The 21,667-nt window shown below is 32.8% G+C and overlaps 1 protein-coding gene across 1 annotated transcript in view; it reads left to right on the top strand.

Moving 5' to 3' along the window:
* The first annotated feature begins 4,944 nt into the window (after positions 1-4,944).
* LOC129221203 (ankyrin repeat and SOCS box protein 3-like) overlaps positions 4,945-21,667 on the top strand; it is a 34,152-nt gene continuing 17,429 nt past the window's right edge. The window contains exons 1-2 of the mRNA XM_054855654.1: positions 4,945-5,002; positions 20,642-20,851. Coding sequence (XP_054711629.1) covers positions 20,653-20,851 — 199 coding nt within the window. The 5' untranslated portion in view covers positions 4,945-5,002; positions 20,642-20,652. The remainder of the gene's footprint in view (positions 5,003-20,641; positions 20,852-21,667) is intronic.

Below are 21,667 nucleotides of genomic sequence, written 5' to 3'. Positions count from 1 at the left end.
GCACGGGCAAATCCAACATGGCTGACTGCTTGAATCCGAAGTAGAAGACTAAGAAATTTATTAAATAATGGACTTTATTAGCGAGAAAAAATGTCTATGGGATGTTAAAAGTCCCTTGTACTGCATGAAGATTTATAGGATATGGTTAATGAGGGAGTATTTTCAAGGAATTGATTAATCAGCGATTGCCGAAAGCATGCATACTCCTTACATACGGTAAAGATATCCTTTTCGATGTTTATTTATTTGCTTGATATAGTGCGTGAAAGAAAAATCTTAAATGCTGTGATACCTTTAGTTTTATTGTTGTTCGTGCTGAAATTTCGCCTGTAAATTTGGCTAATTCTTATATTAATTCGTAGTTTTGGTTAAAGGTACATTGGCGACAGTACCGGTACATATCGACGCCAAATGATTGTTTACATTTTACTGAATCCTTGTCAAATTACTGGAAAAAATAACAATCTTAATTTGATTATTTGCCGTATTATTTCTCATAGTGCGTATGTGCGAAATGTAAAACTGTTTACATAAAACAGTATCATATAAAAAGTAGGCTGATGCTTGATACATAATTTTTATATTAAATGTTTGTAAAATAGTTTTTGAGGTGTTCTAGAATAGTGAGAAATTCTTAATTTCATAAGATTCAAAAACAACTTTTCATTTTGCAGTGCTAATAAATCAGTATTAATCCTGCTTGCAAATAATTATCATTTTGTCTTGCTTTTAGTGTTAAAAAAAATTAAAATTAATCTATGTTATTGCTTTATCATGATTTAAAAGTGAGTTTCTGAATCATTTTGTAAGAGAGCTGTACATAATTTTTGCTTCTCAGTTACAAGGATTCCTTTCAGCCATTCATCTGTGCAAATGAATGAAGAAGGATATGAGAAAGACCTTTTAGTGAAATCTTACCATTAAACGCTAGCTGGTTTATCGATATTGACAGGTTAAATAAATTAAATTATCTGTCATATTGGTTAACTTGCTGGTTAATCATTTCATCCTTTGAGTTCCGGTGCCAAAGTAATTGAAGAAAACCACAAGTCACTGAGGCATTTACAATTGTAATAGTTCAGTTGGTGATGGCTATGTTTTAATGCAAGAAAAAAAAAACCAAGTTTTTCCCATTTGAAGAGAATTCATTGCATTTAACCAAGAAGAAATGAAGATTTGAACCCAAGCATCATTACTTTGAAAAACCTAGAAATGTATTCCCTCTACCAATTTTTATTACGATTTCATAGTAATTTTTTTTATTCTGTTCTTTTATTATAGTTTATGCTATTTTTTTAACGAGTAGTTCTTTACCTGAGTAAAGCATGATTGGAACATTTGCTATAGTTTTTATATTTAAAATAAACATTGTTATTCAATTTGGTGTACTTGCTGTTCATGTCATTACTTTGCGAATATGTTAACAATGTTGCACCAATTATTTGGGAACTATTCGGTTTCCGGCTATTTTTTTTTAAACAATCCGGTATCTGATCCAGCCAGCCCACACCGTACGGGATATCTGACAGATTTTTGCAGGATATCCAGTAGTTAATCTGATATTGATATGGGGGTTATCCGGTATATATGTGGGGATTATCCGGTATGAAGTGGGGTTTGATGGAAAATTTTCAATTAAATGGGATGATGTAATAACTTTTCATGTTTCCTTCATCAAGTTTTGCCTTTAGTAGTTAAGATAATAATTTACATTTTTTAAGACTCTACCTGAATTTTTTGAACACAGTAAGATTTCTTAAAGTTGATTTTTTAATTATGAGTTTATTAATTTCTTTTTTTAAAAAATAAACATTTTTAGCACAACTCTTAATGATGTATTTTAGATGTTAATTTGCATTTTTTATGACTATGTAGGGGAAAAAGGGGCACATTTGAACATGGGTCACATGTGTACATGGCATGTTTTACTAAGATAACCTCAAGCAAAAAATATTTAAAATTCTCAAAATATGACAGTACCAGTCCTACCTCTTGGTGACATAATCTTTGTTTTAGCGGGTGTTGTATATAATTTTACCAATATGTCCTTTCCTTGTAAAAACATATTTTAAACTAATTATGGAGGTAAACTTAGCTGTTGCAAACCATTATATGAACATGCAAGTGAATTTATGACATAACTTTTTAAATTGAATCAACTTCTTTTGAAAGTCAGCTGTAAGGTAGATTAAGATGGGGGTACTTGTGAATATAACATCTTTCCTGCATATGTGAACACTTTCCATACCTCTTCCATAATACCTGTACCTCAGAGCCAGACTGATGTAAGTCCAAAAATTGTGTTTTTTCAATTCGTTCATTATTATATTGTACGTAGAATCCTATTCATTCCGCATCGAGCCATGTGAATGCAATTCTAAAAAAAAATTATATTAATTTGAATTTTTGGCATCTTGAATTTCAAATTATGTTTTTCGCAATCACGAGCGTGTGTGTGTATGATATGCGCGTGTGTGTTTTGTGTAGGCGCATGTATGTGGGTGCGTGTATATGTGTGCATGTGTTGTGTGTGTTGTGTATGCAGTGCTGTGTGTGTAGGAGTTCATGTGTGTGGTAGGCATTTGTGTCTGTGTTTCAGCGCATGTTCAATCTGTTGCATGCGGCAGACAAAAGTTTTTCCTCTCGCCTCTAAAGTTACAATTATATGACTTACGTTGTTCTGACCTGAGGTACAGATATTAATATTAGGGTAGTATTAGGGTTTGAAAACACTACGTACTGGTGTCGGAGTACAATTAGTTTTTTGGGATACAGGAGTCAGAGGACCAAAAATGTTTTCAAAAAAATTCTGTGTACAAGCATGGAGAAAGAAAATCATTGAATTAGTAATTTAAACTTTTTCATTTTGTAAAATTTTTGACCTGAATAGGGAAAAAAATAATCTTTTACTAATAATAAAGATGAAAGTCTGTGTCTGTCTCTGGATCTCTGTACGTCTGTTACGCGCATAGCGCCTAGACCGCTCGGTCTGATTTTTATGAAATTTGGCGCAGAATTAGTTTTGTAGCATAGGGGTGAGCACCTCGAAGAAATTTTTTCGAAAATTCCATTTTGTTCTTTTTACTATTCCAATGATAAGAATATTTTACCAAGGAAATTATCATTAACCTGGACAAATAAATTTCCAATTTATCAATAACATGGAACCGTAACATTTGAGAGCAAATGAACACAGCAAACTGGCAAGAAAATTCATCATCCATTATTTGTAAATATACAGGCAAACCAAACCACCTTTTTATTTTTTTCTACTACTGGCAAAGCTGTGCCAGTTACCGGTACTCAATAAAGTAAGACAAAAGGGATGAAAATAAGGAATTTCTGCCGAAGCTGCAGAGTGGGAGTACGACTAATTTTGGGGGTGTCAGTACCTCCGACACCTGAGATGGAGGCCCTAAAATTTTCTCTAGCATTTCTTTGTACATGCATAGAGAAAGAAAATCATAGAACTAAATTATTCAAGCAATTTTTTCATAATGTACATTTTTAATCTGAATAGGGAAAATATAATAAATTTAACTTATGAAGTAAAACAAAAAAAAAAAAAAGATGGAAGTAATGAAATTTCTGCCACAGCTGGGGAGTCGGATTACGACTAATTGTATGGTACAGGAGTCAGAATTGGTAGCTAGGCCATTTCCCTTCAATTCCGCAGCATTAGTAAAAACCATTTGCATTTCATATTCCTTTCATTTTTGGTTCAGTCATGTTTATCTCTTGTGTCAATATTCAGGTCTACGAGATATGGCATTTCAATTTTAGTGATAGCTTTTTTATCTATTCCTTGATACCAAAAATTGAGAATGTATTCAAAAATCTGCACAAATCCCCCCACCCCTTAATTTTTTTTTTAGGTGATAAAAAATAATGTTTTTCTGTCATTCTGAATGTTTAAAAAATTTTCAGTTGTTCAAAAAAATACTTTTAAAATAGTTAAATTGACAAATACCTTTTCTATATACATGTTCATCACCCAGAACTTTTTCCAACTGTTTATTTGAAGCAAATTTCACCTTTAAGTTAGGGATTTATCTTTTGCCTTAAATTTTCCCTTAGAGGCTAATGTTACATTCCTCTGATGCGTAAAAAATGGAACAAAATATATTTTCAAATCAAAAAGTAAAATCTGGAAATGAGGTGTGCTCGCTGAAATTTTTCAAACAGAAAGTTTGTTCAAATCTGGACTATTCACTCAAAAGTTATCTGTGTGTGGGGGCGAGGGGGGGCAGCAGATTTCTAAATGTATTTCTGTGGGGAAAAAAAAGCCTTTTTTGTTATTATAAAATTGATATAAAATTAATTTACTTCAGCTGTTAGTCTTTAGTTAATTAAACCTACATTAATAGCACTTTTTTAGGAAAATTTTAAATTCAATAAATTTCTTCTGCATTTCTGCGCACAAACGAGGTGAAAAAAAAAAATCATGGAACTAAATTATAAAAGCCATTTTTTCATAAGGCATTATTTTGAATCTGCATAGGGAAAAAATTAATAACCAAACAAATGAAGACAAAAAAGACAATTTTTATGCAGTTAAAATTTGGCACCTTTTTTTACTTGAAAGTGAACAATAACAAGATTTTTATTGAAAAAAGGAAAGAAGTAAGAAAAAAATAGCATACGGAACAAAAAAAAATGTATCAAAATAAAGTCCTTTTTTTTCAAACATTATTTACTAAAACTATCGGCGATGAAAACAAGTAAAAAAAAAAGCCCGCATGAAGAGATAAAAACTTATTTTAGCAAACCAAGTATTTGTTTTGAGAGCAGACGATACGAACTTTTACGGCAACCCACAATAGTAACGATGACGTCATGGTTTAGAAACAAGTCTGAGCTCTGCCAGTGTTGGCTGGTATAGAGGATAGCTCGAACTTCAGCGTTGCTTGGACTTGTCTCATGTTGGATCGTGTGATAAGCGCTTTACGGATTCGGATTGGATGTCGGCTGTTGTTTTTGCGACGAAATTAATTTAATATCAGTATGTAACCAATCACGTTTTTTTTTGTAATTACGATGTAAAATTTATATTTTTTTTGTTGTATATAAAAATATAATATTATCGACAAAATTCATGCAGAACACGGTTCGGTGACAATAGTTTTGAAAATGTCTTCCGAAACCGATTGTTACATAAAATATTTTTACATATATTTCAATGAACTTGTGCCTGTATTACTGAAAAATAACAAGACAAAAATTATTTTAAACGAAAAAAAACCCCGAAAAATAAATCATCCATACGTGTGTGCTTATGATGAAGTGTTTTAAGTTAAAGAAAAAAAAATATTCCTAAGTCATTTATAACTGAAAAAATAATTTTAAAGACAGTAAAATAGAGTCATAACAATTTCATTTCGATGGGTGAGAGGGGGGGGAGGGGGATCAAAAACTCGTCTTTCAATTGGCATATTCCTTGAACATACCCGTTGGTTTATTTCCCTTGAACATACCTCTGCCCCCTCCCAGGGGGTGGGGGCAGAGGATTTATACTCAGTGTAGAGTGTAAATGTTATGATTTTCCCCCTGTTTCCTGTGTCCTCTCTTAGTTCGCACTGCTTGAGTTGCTAATCTTATAAATTTCCTACCCTTTTTCATCCTCCCATCAAGTAGTGACAGGTGTACTACTATTTCTGCATGGAGCAAATTCATGTAGCATTTTTGCTAAAATTAGGAATGTGAAACTTTGTTTGCAATTTGAAATTTATGTGCTAAGTTATTGAGAATTTAACACATTAAAGCAAAGATTTTTCGAATGCTTTTTTACGCATTCACTATGATTGTGACGTGGGAGGAAAAAATGAAAGGGAAATAATAAGATTAAAACATGACAATTAAATGGAAAAACAATTTTTTAAATTTATGTTTATAGAACGCTTACAAAAAAAATACCGAAAGACAAGAAGTTTGTGGAGAACTTATATAGCTTGCTCGTTGATGTACTAATTTTGCTGTATGAATCAATTTGGCTGCATTAATAACACTAATGCACTAAATTGTTTCAAATCTTCGTAACAAGTAATTAAAGAACTGATTTTAAGTAATATTGTTTTTAATGTTAAGAAAAAACCATTGACAATTATGAAAACATTATCAAATTCTGACATTAATAATAGTTCTCAAGTCTTTTTAAAGTAATCTAGCAAAATGCTCATTTTGCCTCCCCTCTTCTCTCACTCGCTTATGGTTGGGTAATTTTTCCTTAGTTCTAACCATATTGAAATTGGTCACAAATGTTACAAATATTATTCTCAAAAGTGGCCCAACAGAATTTGAATTTATGTTTAATCTCTCTTCTCCTCACTTTTATTAGATATCTATGCATTGCTATTCTACGGATATTTGTTGAATCAGAATTATCATAGTCCCACAATTACACTTAATTACATTTAATTAAATGATAAAAGTGTGCTGTAAAAATGTAGAACTAAATCTTTAAAACCGGTGTGCATTTTCTTTTACTTTAGTAATATTTTGAAGCTCCCCCCTCCCTCCATTTTCTCTCTCACTTCAAGCATGCATTTGAAACAAAACCCTGAGAAAATCAGTTTTTTCAATGATTTTTCATTCCCCTGAATATTTTGTGGGGAAACTGTAACTTCTCGTCCCTTTATTAGAAATCAAGAACTACGAGCTTGTTAGCATATAAGCAACCAGGATCATTCATTCCATGTCAAATCATCGCACAAATTTAGGATGGGCAGTCACAGATCTGGATGAAACTTGATACATGAAGAGATTTAACCTAGTTATGAATGAAAATGCTGAAAAAAATTTTTTTTCTTTCACCTCATTCAAAAGTTATTAATTATCAATTGTTCAAATTTTCATCAAAAAATGCTACATTTTGAGATGGTTAATCCTCATTTTCTCAGAAACTGTAAATGATACAAGCTTAAAACTGGTCTTGTTTTAAAACTCTTTTAGTCTGCTTTAATTTGATGTGTAACTTAATGAAATGAAAAAAATTATTTATTTTAAAATTTAATTAAATTTAATTTTAAATTTAAATGTCTTAAAATGGACAATTTTAAAATTTTGAAAGAATTCTCAAAATTACTTTGTATCCTCTCACATCTCAGCAAGTTTCATATTGGGATCATATGATACAGAGAGGACAAGTTTCACATATTTATCAAAATTTCCGTATTTTAGACAAATGGCTTTCTGATAGATCGATCAAATATTATTCTAAGTTATAAAAATAATCCTACCAAACTATAAATATACTGCTAATAATAATGTAAAACCTTCTAAAGATTTACACTTAGTTAAAAATTGAATGAAATTTAATACAATCGAGCCCACTTTTTAGATTATCGGTTAAAAGAATATCCCGCTTTAATATCATACATTTTCAATGTGCCAAACCAATGTAATGTATCATTTTGTTCTTTCTTCGGCTGTAGAGTATGTATTCGGCCTGTTGGCGGGATGGTACTTTGCAAAACATAACATCATCGCCATTTTTTGTCATATATGGAAATGGCATATCCACTTAGATCTTTCATCGTTAAAATAACCCTTTCTCCAATTGAGATGACAGAATATTCGGTTGATGATGGAGACAATAAAAATGCTTCGGCACTCACCCTTGCTTCACAGCTGGATGGAATAAAAGCGTGCAGCTTTTAGGTACCTGGTATTGGCACTGCTTGCTGGAAATGATGAGAGAGCTGTTCTGCATTTTCAATATATTCATCTTGGGTGACGAAACTGAAGTTCATGTTCGTTGAAAAGTCAAATTTTGCTCTTTGGTACAGTTGCATAGGTGTCTTAATTTGGTTTTGTATGGCGTTTAAGGACTAGTCCTTGCTGCTTCTCTTTTGAGTGTACTGACCACACTATCACATGAGCCTTTACCATGAGGAGGGTGGATCGAAAAAAATTGTTTTCGGAATTTTAAATCGCCCACGGGTAAGAAAAGTTGTCTACAAGGACTAAACAATTACATGTGAAATTTCAAGTTAGTCAGATAATATCTTCACCATCTACCACTTGACAGTCGAAATTCACATATTGAACCGAAAAAGATATATTTTTTTGTCACGAAAACATTAATTTTTGAAACTTTTTAAATCAGCCATGGGCAGAAAAGTTACCAATAAATACGTTATTTAAACTAGCACAAATATGATTAAAACTACCTTGCATTTTTCCTTTTTTTTAAAAATTTGTAGACATATATGCAAACTTTTGATGAAAGACAAGTCACATTCGAAAATATACACATAAGCGTTATCAGGGCCGGATTTGGAAGTGCAGAGGCCTCTAATCAGGGTTTGATAAGATCATCATATTTTTGAAAATATCCGATACTTTGATATGTATCCGAATATTTTGATATATTGTATATATACAATATTTTCAACGCGTGAAAGTTAGGATATTTTGTAAAAAATTTACTGTTTGGGGGGGGGGGGCCTTTATTGTGGAGGCCCCAGGGCAGCAGCCCCGCCTGCCCTCCCCTAAATCCGGCCCTGAGTGTTATAACATGTTATAATTAGATTCAAGTACAGGTAAGAGCCCTAAAAAAGTTTTTTTTTTTTGCATTATTTCAGTTAGGAATGTTTTATAATTAACCACTGTTCAGTAAAATAAAATTAAAAAAAAAAGGAAGAGAGAGAGAGAGATCTACTGACTGTGTGAAGCAGAACATCTTTGGGTAAATTAAATAGAGAACTCTGAGTTCATATTGAAAGTATTCATACTTTCTTGTGACTGAATCGCGGATAAAATGAAGCCATGTTGTTATTCCTCTGTGCAAACTTTACTTGCTGAGTATGACAAGGAAAGTTAGGAATGGAAATATTTTAACCCTTTCCTTGCCCCGGCCGATTCAGGCTCGTAGCAAGAAAATGGTTCCTAACTGCCTTCGACGAACCTGTGTCGTCACGGCATTTCTAGCAGTTTTTGCTTCGGCCGAATATGTGTCGGCGATACTTCCAGGGGCAGAACCCTGTTATTGCGCTTCTCTGTTGGGTTCTGGTGCTTTTAGGGGAGTGGTAATCAAGCTCTTTTCCTTAGTCAAAAGAGATGTAACTGATAGTATTTCAAGAAACTGTTGTTGAAATTTATTTTATTTTACTAATGACCAAACGGCACGACCTTGAGGGTCACGGATTTTGACAAAATTCCAGCTATAGGTCCATTCCCACTAGGTATCAGCGCAAATAAAGCGGTTTGACTGCATAGGCCCTGGTTTGGCTGCAACGAGGGCCCAAATTTGCTAGTTTGGCCTTAGAAATGCAATGGCGTTTCCATTGGAATTTCAAACTTCGACACTACGTTCAATCTCCCAACACCTTTGGCATCTTTTGTTAGTAAATTGAGTATAATTGAGAACACATATTTATTTATAGGCACTATCTAAGTTATTTGAAAAGTCAAAACGATTTTTTATTTTTTTATTTGTGTGTGTGTGTGCAATAAATCAGAGCTTTTTCAACTCTTCCATTTTTGCTTATCAATGTGGGGTATCTTTGATAGCAGACGATAAATATCCAGTTAAAGTAAATGTTTTTATTAGCAAACGATAAATACTTTTTACTAGCACACAATTAATATAAAACGAAAATAATTAGTTTCATTTGCAAACAATAAATATCTTGTAACTATGTTATTTTTCGTTCAAGTTATTGAAATTAAAAGTAGTAACCAATTTAAGTTTGAGAACCGCTTATTAAAAATTAGTATCCAACCTAATCAATTCGAAGGTAAGCATGCAAATGGCTCATACTGCAGTACAGTAGCAGAAAAATGGATAAAAATGGTGATTTTAAAGGAAACTCCGTTGCATTCTGTGTCCAAATTATCAACTTCTGATCCCCGTTGCAGCCGAACTAGGGCCTATGCAGTCAAACCGCTTTACCTGCGCTTATACCTAGTGGGAATTGACCTATATCTAGAATTTTGTTCAAATCCGTGACCCTCAAGTTCGTGCCGTTTGGTAGTAAGATATTAACCTTTCAAGTACTCTTGGATGGGACACGCATAATGCTTTAAATATTCAGGCAATACATTTTTATCTTTTCGTGAAAGCTTTGTTTCTTAGCATTCTGGCATTTGAACTCATAATGAACAAGTGTGAAAATATTTCCTTATTCATTTTACCAATATTTCTATGCTTGAATAAAGCAAAGAAACGGAAATATTTTTTTCTTGTTATCAAAGATCCACCGTCTTTTACAAGTGTCCTTAACTAAATGTTTCATAATCCTCAAATTTTATACTTTATTTTACACAATACTATTTTTTTTAATTCTCTTTCATATCTTAATTTTGTACGAGTATGTTTTTTTTATTACAATGTGTTTACTACGCTTTTTATTTATTTGTATACTATTATTATTATTTTTTTTTTTTTTTTTTGTTTATTTTTAAATGATGACAGTTTCAAACTTAAATTATAACTTTTTATATTCGCGGCACCCTTAATGGATTTTTAGTGATACGGTTTTGAATATTTTTAATTTCACAAGCAAAAATTATGACGACCGCATTGACTATACGTAATAGTTGATCATGAAAAAATAAAATAGATACTACAGTACAAATGAAATGATAATATCTTAAGTTCTTTTCGCTTTACTCATACGAAACAAAACATTCCTTTTCTCCCTTTCTGTTTTAGATTTTATTTATTGTTTTAAAATAGCTTTGATGTTTTAATTCCACCTTCTTTTATGAGATTTTAAAAAATAGAAATAAAATATTTGGTTTCTTTTCAATAATAAAATTCCCTTAAATAATAAATAATCCTATGAAACTAACTAAAATTTATCCAAGTATGTTTAGAAAAAGAAAAACGATCCAACTCGATTTCAAGCAAGATTTTCTTTTCTTTTTCTTCTGAAGACATGTTCCCAAATACAAGCAGTAAAGCTTGCTTTGAAATTCCTTTCTGATTCAAACTGTTTTGTTGAATGAATAGAGAATTCAGAATCAAAAAACTAAGTTGGAATGGGGGGCATGCTTTAAGGAGCAGAATTCGAATGGGTACTAACTATTGGGATTTTAGTAGAAACGGAAATAGGCTGGCTAGTAAGAGAAAAGATTTTAATAGTTGGGATTCAAATAATCACGCAGCATTAAATAAAGGTAAGATGGACTTACTTAAGGTTTTTTATACAAATGCTCGTAGTATTAGGAACAAGATGGAAGAATTGAAAAGCATAACAATAGACGAAAGGTTGGATATTATTGGAGTTACCGAGACATGGGCTACCGAAAGTGATGATGATTTATTATTTATTGCTGGGTATAATTTGTTTAGACAAGATAGAGTAGGCAAAAGAGGTGGTGGTGTTTTATTTTATGTCAGAGGCACTTTAACTTGCAATGAATTGGTAATTAATGATAAATCTAATGAGATTGATATGATTTGGCTGGAGTTGATGAGCAATAAGGGCAACAAGCTACGTTTAGGGAACATTTATAGGCCACCCAACTTAAGCCAGGGTCAAGATGAACAGATGTTTAGTATTATTAGTGACATTTCAAGCAAGGGGTCAGTCATTATAATGGGAGATTTTAATTTTCCAGAATTGATTGGAATAATTTTTACCATAGTAATAGCAGAGAAGAGGAATTTTTGAAAGTAATTGGTAACTGTTTTTTAGATCAAATTGTAACTCAGGGTACTCGACAGGACGTGATTTTGGATCTAGTTTTCTGTGGTATGGAAGGTTCTGTTCAGGGGTTATGTGTAGGGGAACACATTGGAGACAGTGACCACAACAGTATTAGGTTTGGGATTAAATTTGATACGCACAAAGTAGAGAATTTTAGGTTTGTGCCTAATTTCAGAAATACTGATTTTGTGGCACTTAGGCAGAGTTTGAAAGCAGTTTTTTCTTCTAGATTGGACAATAGCAATGTGAATCTTCAGTGGGCAGAGTTTAAAGAAAAGCTAGCAAAAACGGTTGGGGTTCATTTTTCTTTTAGGAGAAAGGGTGTCAACACTAAAATTTGGCCAATGTTGTTCTCCAGGGAAACTAAAGACGCTCTAAATTACAAGCAAGCTGCTTTTCATAGGTTTAGAGAAACTGGTCACAGTGCAGGTAGGCTCCAATATTGTAAGGCAAGGCGTAAATTTAAGTATCTGGTACGGATTCAGAAAAGAGAGTAGGAGCAGACTGGCAGATAACATAAACAGGAATCCCAAGAGGTTTTTTGCATACGCTAATTCGGGGAAAGTTCGAAATAGTCATATTGGGCCACTGGTTGATGAGCACGGAATTTTAATTCAGGACGATAGTGATATTGCTAATGTTCTTAATAACTTTTTTTGAGTGTTTTTAACGATAACTGTATCTCAACAGTTGACACCAACAAGACACAAGCTATAGTACAGCTTGAGAACTTTGTATTTTCCAGGGATGACATTTTACTTCATTTGAAAAAAATTAAAGAGACTAAGGCTCCAGGACCTGATAATATTTATCCAAAAATTTTAGTTGAATGTGCGGAGGAATTAGCAGATGTAATCGTAAATATTTTCAATACTTCTTATAACTCCGGGACAGTGCCAGAGGACTGGAAGCTGGCTAACATTACACCGCTCTTTAAGAAAGGGTCTAAAGGGAGTGCGGGAAATTATAGACCTGTGAGTCTAACTTCGGTGGTTTGCAAAATTTTTGAAACATTGATAAAAATTAAGATAGTAAATTTTCTAGAGACTAATAATCTATTGACTAGTTTTCAGTACGGTTTCAGGAAGGGTAAATCTTGTGCAACTAATTTATTACATTTCTATGATAAAGTTACCATGGCTTTGGACAATAAGAAGCCTGTAGATGTTGTTTACATTGATTTTCAAAAAGCTTTTGATGAGGTACCGCATGTTGCTCTACTTAGCAAATTAGCTGATATAGGAGTAGGAGGGAAAACTTTCATTTGGGTAAAAAACTGGCTGACCGGAAGGAAACAAAGGGTAGTTGTAAGGGGAAGTTATTCTAATTGGAGTGAGGTTTTAAGCGGGGTTCCCCAAGGATCAGTGTTAGGGCCTGTTTTGTTCATTGTTTTTATGAACGATATTCACAAAAATATTTCTGGGAACATGAATTGTTTTGCTGATGATGTCAAAGTTATGGGGACTGTAGAAAATGAAGAACAAGCAAAACAGCTGCAAGAGGATCTAGATCATATTACGGAGTGGGTTGATAAATGGGATATGGCTGTTAATGTTGGGAAATGTCAAGTGCTACATTTAGGGCATGGAAATAAGTATACAAGTTATTATTTGCAAGGTTCAGTCATTAGTCAGGCAGACAAAGTTACTGATCTGGGGGTGTTAATAAGTCAGGATTTAAAGTTTATCCAACAGTGCAGCATTGCTAGTAACAAGGCCAATAAGATGCTTGGGTTTATCAATAGATCTATTTCAAACAAATCTAAAGAAGTTCTTCTGCTCTTATATAGAAGTTTGGTAAGACCTCATTTGGAGTATGCTGTTCAGTTTTGGTCTCCTTATCTTAAGAAAGACATTAATGTATTGGAAAGGGTTCAAAGGCGAGCTACAAGGCTAATAAATGGACTTTCTCACTTATGATGATTCCAGGCTTAGAAGGCTAAAAATGTACAGTCTTAAGCACTGAAGAGACCGAAAGGACATGATTCAGTTGTTTAAATTTATTAAAATGAAAGATGTTACGTGGCTGAAGTTTAGCACTGAAAACAGGATAAAGGGTCATTGTTTTAAGCTATTTAAATCTCAGGCTAACATGGATGTTAGGAAAAATTATTATTTTAGCAGGGTAGTGGAACCTTGGAACAGTTTACCAGAAGAGGTGGTAATGAGCAAGGGAGTAGATAGTTTTAAGAGGGCCATTGATCTTCACTGGGGATTGTAAATTGACTAGGACCAGTCTAACTGGGCCCAGAGCCTGTTGCTGGTCATCACTTTTGTATTTGTTGTAAGGAAATAATGTGGAAGGGTTGACCACAAGACACCAAGGGGGTCACCTCCGTAGGGATTCAACGTTTCCCAGGCCGTCTCTGTTATTCCTCTCTCAGCTGGGGGCTTTTAGTTACATGCACAAAAGAATACTTTAGGGAAATAGGGGATTAGCCCCAAGTTTTGATCTTTTGTAATCATTTATCTTTAAAATACTTCCCACGCTTGAGCAACTGATATCTGGACACTCAGAAGGGATTTAAAAGTCATCCAAGTTACGATAAAAGCAAAGGGATGTCTCTGTGTTTATTGGTCGTTTTGAAGGGTTACAATGTATCAAAATGTTTTGTTTCGTATGAGTAAAGCGAAAAGAACTTAAGATATTATTTCATTTGTCCTGTAGTATCTATTTTATTTTTTCATGATCAACTATTACGTATTTTTGTTTGTGAAATTAAAAATATTCAAAACCTTATCACTAAAACCGAAGAATACTTCTTATCCTCTTAGAAAATCATTCCCATAGTTAAAGCGTTTTTGTCCATTCAATTCCCTTGCTCACAGGTGGAATCGATCAATCAATTGTTTGAAGAATGTTTTGTTGAGCCCTTTCGAAAGATATATCATCTTACATTTAACAGTTTTGATTTCTTAAGTGTATAAAAAGAAAAAAAATGATATACTGATGAGAAAAAAAAAAGAAAATAAATCAATAAATTAATTAGTGTTATAAAAATAATTGCTTTTCGTCCTATCCTGTATTGTTTATTATTTTCCCGTTATTTACTGTGTAAATTTAATGAATATTTCAGCACGTATTAGCAACCATGTATTTTATTGCAGCATTTAATTCAGTGCCAAAAAACTAATAAAGCGAAGCGATTTTCGAATGCAAGCTGAACAGCAAAAACAACAATAAAATCCCGATAGCAAAATGGGGAGAAATGTGCTATTACAACGTAGCGAAAAGCAACTCCGTTCGTTATCTGCGGCATACGTGTTAAGGGGTTTGGGGCTGATTATGGAATGGGTTAAGCCTGCATTCCTGCTCTGATAATGAATTTAAAATTTCAGAATCTGGATTGTTTTTCATTATAGGTGGCTCACATTTTTCAATTTCTTGCTAGTTGTCAAGGTTTGTGTAGTCATTGCATCAATGTTGAGGGCCGGAATAACAAATTTTCTCGCAGACTGTAAGGATTTCGTTAGTTTTCTTGCTTCTATTATTCTTCTTAGGGCCAGCTGCCGTACGTGATATCTTTCATCTCAAATCATCGAGAGTGAAATATTTTCCTGTTGTGCAAAGAAACTATTCCTTCGTATAAGATCGATAACCTTTTTCAAAAATTCTCATTTTAGTATCTCAATAGATTAATAGAATTCCAAAGCTCACTTGCAGCTATTAAGTTATACAACACCTCTGTTTACGTCAAAATGACCATGTGCTAGTTTACTAAAATTGGGGATTCTCAGTCTTATACTTAGAGATTACTTGGCAAATAATTTTCGAGATAATGAGCCAAATGTTCGATATTCTGACATTCTTGCACTCGTAAAAACATTAACGCCTGGCATGAAATGGTGTAATGGGACATTACTCAGACACTTTCAAAAGCATAAATGATTTTCAACCATTAGAAATCCAGGAGATTAAATTTATAACTATACTCTAGAGCTGGGCTTGGAAACCTGTGGCTTATGGATCATTTGAACTGTGCTTAGGGCTGTTGAGTATTTGAATAACATGTTAAAAAATACCTGCAAGAGCTCCATTTGCCAATGTTTCGAGTAAAATTCATCTTAATTCATTCTTCATATTTCAAAGTATGCATATCATTTTTGTTGTAAAAATAACTTAGTTCTCAATTGCTTTTGTTCATACACTTTACGCCAAGATTTCCACATACATTTAGCCGTTTCTTCATGCTTGATATGAATTAATTTGTTCATGTTCTAAATATAGTTATTAATATTTTAAGCAATTTACTTTTTGATCTATTATTCCAAAAGAAAAAGTGATGGATGGTAATTTATTCTCTAACTTTAGAACTACAGATTAGGAATAGGAACATAAATATTAAGACTGTATTTAATCTTTGTTTTTGAAGATTTTGTTCCATCAAAGCTTTTCCCTTTTGTTCTAATGTTGGATGGTTTATTCCCTTTTTTTTAATGTTAATATTAATGAAAACCCAATTGATTAATATTGAATCATGCGATTAATTGCTTTCTATGGCAGGTATGAATTATTTTAATTGTACAAAGCAACTTTTCTACCCGTGGTTGATCTCAAAAGTTAAGATTTTTTTTCATTCGTAATAAAAAGACTATTTTAGGGCTTGATTTGCAAATCGACTGCCAAGTGGTGCATGAAGATTTCATTGGACTGTGATGTTATTTTACATCATAGTATTTCACCCCATTGGATAACTTTTTTCACCTTGACCGATTTGAAAAGTTATTAAAAATCTCTGTTTCCGTAAAGAAGAAAAAATGCATTTTTCGGCTCAATTTGCGATCTTTGAGCGCCTTGCGGCGCATGAAGATATTATCTGACCAACTTGAAATTTCACATGTAATTGTTTAGTCCTTGTGGACAACTTTTCTTACTCTGGCCAGTTTGAAATTCCAAAAACAATTTTTTTCGATCCACCTTAATGAGCAGTGGCAGAAAAATGCTGCTCAGCCTTAATACCAAAATCTCTTTCATGGCAGCATAGATTTTAAAAATTCTTTTTATTTTTGTACTGTGCACTGATATATATATATATATGAGAAATTTTAAAAAATGTCTCACCCATTCATCCAATTTTGAGTTAAAAAAATATATTAGCTTTTCTTAAATTAGGTGAACAGCTTTTGTGTGCTCAAGACATTCCAAGATTATTATGAAGCTATGGTGTTGAAGTTTGTTTTCATCTTTTAAGTATACAGCAAAAGAATGAATTATAGCTTGATTTCTGTTCCAGTGAAAAGACTTCTTCATCTTGCAAAATAAAGCTGTAGTTTTTGGGTCAGTCACGAACTTCTGCCCCCTCAAACAAACCCAGGAGATCGTGGAACAAACCATTAAATGGATTAAACCATCTCATTCTCAATAGCCCCCCCCCCCAGCCTGTTTCATTTTGTAGAGGTGTCCCCCCAAAGAGCAAATGTGTCCCCCCCCCTCCAAAGCTAATGCTCTCCCTAAAAGAGAAAAATACTCCTTAACCCTCACCCTCAATTTCAACTTCGCAGTCTGCGCTATGCACCCCCCCCCTCCCTCCTAGGTGGACACTCCTGCATTTTGTTAGCAAAGGGGGTGAAATGGGTGTAGTTAACTGTTTGAGTTCTCTCTTTTGCTTTTTTCTTTCTTTTTTTACCCAATAAAATGAGATTTAGATGATTAATATTTTTAATAATTAGTTATTTTGTAGGAACAAATCAGGATAAGAAGAAACATTTGTAGAATTTTTTTTGCATGAAATAGTAAACATGTTGAAAGCAGATTTAATTGTAAATATTCTAACACTTTGAATTATTTTAATGTTTTTTTGTCTATAAAAAATTAACAATTTAGCACTATAACCCATATTTTCTCGGATATGCGAAACTTGTCCTCTCTGTATTATATGATCCCATCAGGATCCCATCATGAAACTTGCTGAGATGTGAGAGGATAACACATTAGTAATTTGTAATTTTTTTCAGAATTTTAAAATTGTCCATTTTTGAGTAACTTAAATTTTAAAATTTATTTAAATTAAATTTTAAAATAAATATTTTTTAATTTTATCAAGTTGCATATCAAACTAAAGCAGATTAAAAGAGCTTCATAACAAGACCAATTTTAAACTTGTATTTTTTATAGTTTCTGAGAAAATCAGGATTAACCATCTCAAAGTGTAGCATTTTTTAATGAAAATTTGAATAATTGATAACTTTTGAATGAGGTGAAAGAAATTTTTTTTCCACATTTTCATTCATGACTAGGTTAAATCTCTTCATGTACCAAGTTTCATCCAGATCTCAGACGGTCTGTCCTAAAATTGTTCCCAATTGTGTTGATTTGACGTGGAATGACCCAACACTTTCTTTTCATTGCGCATTTGTTTTTTCAATTAGTTAACCCCAACATTAATTTATTCTTCTTTATATTTGGGTTATCGTGGTATTTTTCACGAAAATAAAGCCTATTGTCGAGTTTTCAGTTTAAATCTTAATTAAAATTTAAATATGTTTCTGAACTAATTTCATATGGATCATTCTCCAGAAAATGTAACTTTTGAACGCAAATATTTTTCAATTTTGAAAAAAATGAATTTTTTTCTTTTTTTTAATTCTTACATGAAAGTGTTACCTACTGGAAGTAACCATAAACAGTGGCCCAGCTAAGTTCCAATTATTTTACTCCTTAATAAAAAAATATAAAAAATGCCTTGTTCACGTAAATGAAAAAAAAAAAAAAAAAAAAAAAAAAAAAAAAAAAACTTTTAATATTTAAAAATCAAGGCCAATTTAATATCAAAATTGTAATTTTACTAATTGTGCAAGCAATCAGCTATTTTAATGATTAGTAGGAATATAATATTAAGCTCTCTTAATTAAAGTATGGCTTAATTAGTAGTTTCAAATGTACGTTAAAAAATAGTATTTAGTAAATTTGAGGCTATACTGGCAATTTATAATTTTGGTAGAATGCCTATTAATGATGTATTTCCCCTCCATCAGTCATTTTCACCTCAGAAATAATGACATTGATAAGGTCTGTCACGGAGGTGAGATTCATAGGTGAGGTTCTTTCCATTAATATATAGGCTTAATAGATAACATTTTCATGGAATTTTTTTTTTCTTCGTTGCTACAATCTGCACATGTTAAGCATAGGAAAACATGTTCACTTCTTTTTTTACATTAATTTACATCCCTAAAATTCCACAAAGGTGAGAAGTCAGAATAACCACACTAAGTTTTTAAAGCAAAATCTATCTGTTTGTTTTTCGACAAAAACTCACAACTTTAATTATGGCTGAAAATAAACAAGGGGGCTCCCTTACATCATGGAAAATAAAATTCGATGTCATTACTGCCCCTTGTTAATGAGGAATGGCATTTTGTGTTTAGGTGACCGAGGTGAGAATTTATTGTGTGCCATGACTTCTTGTCCTTCTAAAACGAACTAAAACACAATATTAAAAAACTAAATATACTTAAACAATTAGTATTTGAGACACTTGTGAAAGGAATAATAAATAAATAAATATCATACTTTTAATTAAAAAAGTTATTAAGCAACATAAACAGTTACACAAGGTGTGTGACATGCCACAGAGGTGAGAATTCACATGGTGTGAACCAAAAATATACTAAGATAAAAATTATTATGAAAAAATTGTTGGCAGGTTTAAATCGATATATTTCTGATGAAATTAAAAATCATTGTTAAATGAATTGTTCTTTAACGTTTTTACTGAAAAGGGCATGTGACAGAAAAGTTACATTTTGAAGAATGACCCATATGCTTCTTTTTTTTCCCATCAATTTGCATGTTTTCAGAGTCATCAAAATCAGAGTAAAAGAGTATGACTTTAATTTTTTCCTGCATTAATGTCTTTTTCTCAAGTGTCATTTCAAAATAATCAAAAATGTAAATAATGAAGCAGAAAAATTAGACTTCTCTTCCAAGCAAAAACAGCCAGCATTGAAAATTTCATGTTGAAGTGAAATTTTGACCTTGCTACACATTCCTCTCATTGTCCATCATGTCAACTATCGCTTCTTTTTTCCTGCGCACATGCCCCTAGTTCACGCTTGTTAGATCTCAATGGGTGTGGGAAATATTCTGGACTCTTATAAGAGTCAAATCATTCGGGTGCATTTGGCTATTACTGGGCTGAAAGAGTTAATTAATAATGACTTTAAAATTCAGTTCCCAATTTGTTTTAAATTTCTTTATATTTTGAGATGCCGCCCAAGGCTCACCTAGCTTGCGTCCCTCCCTGTACCTAATTCGAGTGAAACTTTTTTATGTGCATCAACCTTATGTTTTAAGTGTTTTCAACTTAGATGAATCAGAGCAGTAACTTCCTTCTATGCAACTCTGATAATGAAAGAAAACAAATCTGAAAAAATGAAGAAAAAGGAGTAAACCAGGAAGTAAGAAATTATCATGCAGTAGTGCGTATGAAACAAAATGGGAGCGTAAAACGAATATAGAATTGAAAAGAAAACAGACCTGTCATTTCAAAATTTTTCAGGGGGGATGGAGGGCAAAGGGTTTGTATTCAATTCCTTTTATAGGGAAAAAACAACAAAATACTTACAAAAATGCCTAATTTCATTATTTTTCCAAATTTGGCTGGGGGGAAGGAGCTACCCCCTCCCTCCAACTTGCCGGAATGCCGGAGCTAAAAAAAACTCAAGCCTTCCTTGTCATTGTCTTAAAAATTACATTGTTGGCAGGTTAGATATGTTCATTTATACAACTTTTTGATTAAACCTCCAAAAAATAGGTAAAAAAATTAATCTATTTTTATTTATTTGTTTTCTGAACTAAGAGTTACATGTATCTACAAAGCTGTTTATATTGTCATGTATTAAATGCTACGTTTTTTATTACAAATTTCTAAAAAATAAATTATACTTATTTTAATTTTATTACCATTTTCTTGTCAAATTTATTATAATTTGCACTAAAAAGTTTATTTTTTTTTCTTATTTTTTTATTTGGTTTTTTCCATGAAGCGGTTTAGATAATGGATTTTACGGAGCAGTGGAGTGATACTTGTTCTAGAGTCGGACATGCGGCTCGAATAGGAAACAGAGACAGTCTTCTTAAGCTGATAAACCTGGAGAAACCTGTTGATGTCAGTGATAACCGTGGTTGGAAACCGTTACATGAAGCGGCCGCTTTGGGTCCATCTCTTGAGTGTTTGGAAGCACTTTTGAAACATAGTAAGATTAGAGTCATTAAATTAATTGCTCTTTGACTTCCTCAATGAAATTGCAATGAATAAGCCATTGGGAGCAAGTTAAGTCATAAACTAAGATTTTAAGTAATTTGATGGTTTGGTAGCCACTTTTGTACAAAACACTACTGTTGTTCAGTTTTACAATCGAGTTGTCAATCAGCAAATATGGTAAACTTAGACTTACACTACTTTCACATGAATTTATACAAATACAAATGTGAGGACCTGCAACAGGCTCTGGGCCCAGCTAGGCTGGTCCTAGTTAATTAGTCCCAAATGAAGTCCTCTTAAAGCTATCCACCCCCCTTGCTCATTACCACCTCTTCCGGTAAGCAGTTCCAAATGCCCACAACCCTACTAAATTAGTAATTTTTCCTAATTTCCAGGTTAGCCTGAGATTTGAATAGCTTAAAACAATGACCCCTTGTCCTGCCTTCTGTGCAAAAATTTAACCCATTATCATCTTTCATTTTGATAAATTTAAACAACTGAATCATGTCCCCTCTGACTCTCCTCTGCTCCAGGCTATACACATTTAAGCCTATGAAGTCTGGTATCATAATCTAAATCTGAAAGTCCCCTTACTAGTACAGTAATCCTTCTTTGAACCCTTTCCAACGTAGAAATATCTTTTCCGAGATAAGGAGACCAAAACTGAACAGCATACTTCAAATGAGGTCTTATTAAACTCCTTTATAAAGGAATTTGTGTAGGATTTCAATGAGACTTAAACTCATTTTTAGTTCTGTACATTCAGATGCAAAATTTCCAAAAGTTTTAAGGCAGTGGTGAAAAAACC

Source organism: Uloborus diversus, chromosome 4, assembly GCF_026930045.1.
Source record: "Uloborus diversus isolate 005 chromosome 4, Udiv.v.3.1, whole genome shotgun sequence".
Lineage (NCBI taxonomy): Eukaryota > Metazoa > Arthropoda > Arachnida > Araneae > Uloboridae > Uloborus > Uloborus diversus.
This window is presented reverse-complemented; position numbering and strand designations above follow the sequence as displayed.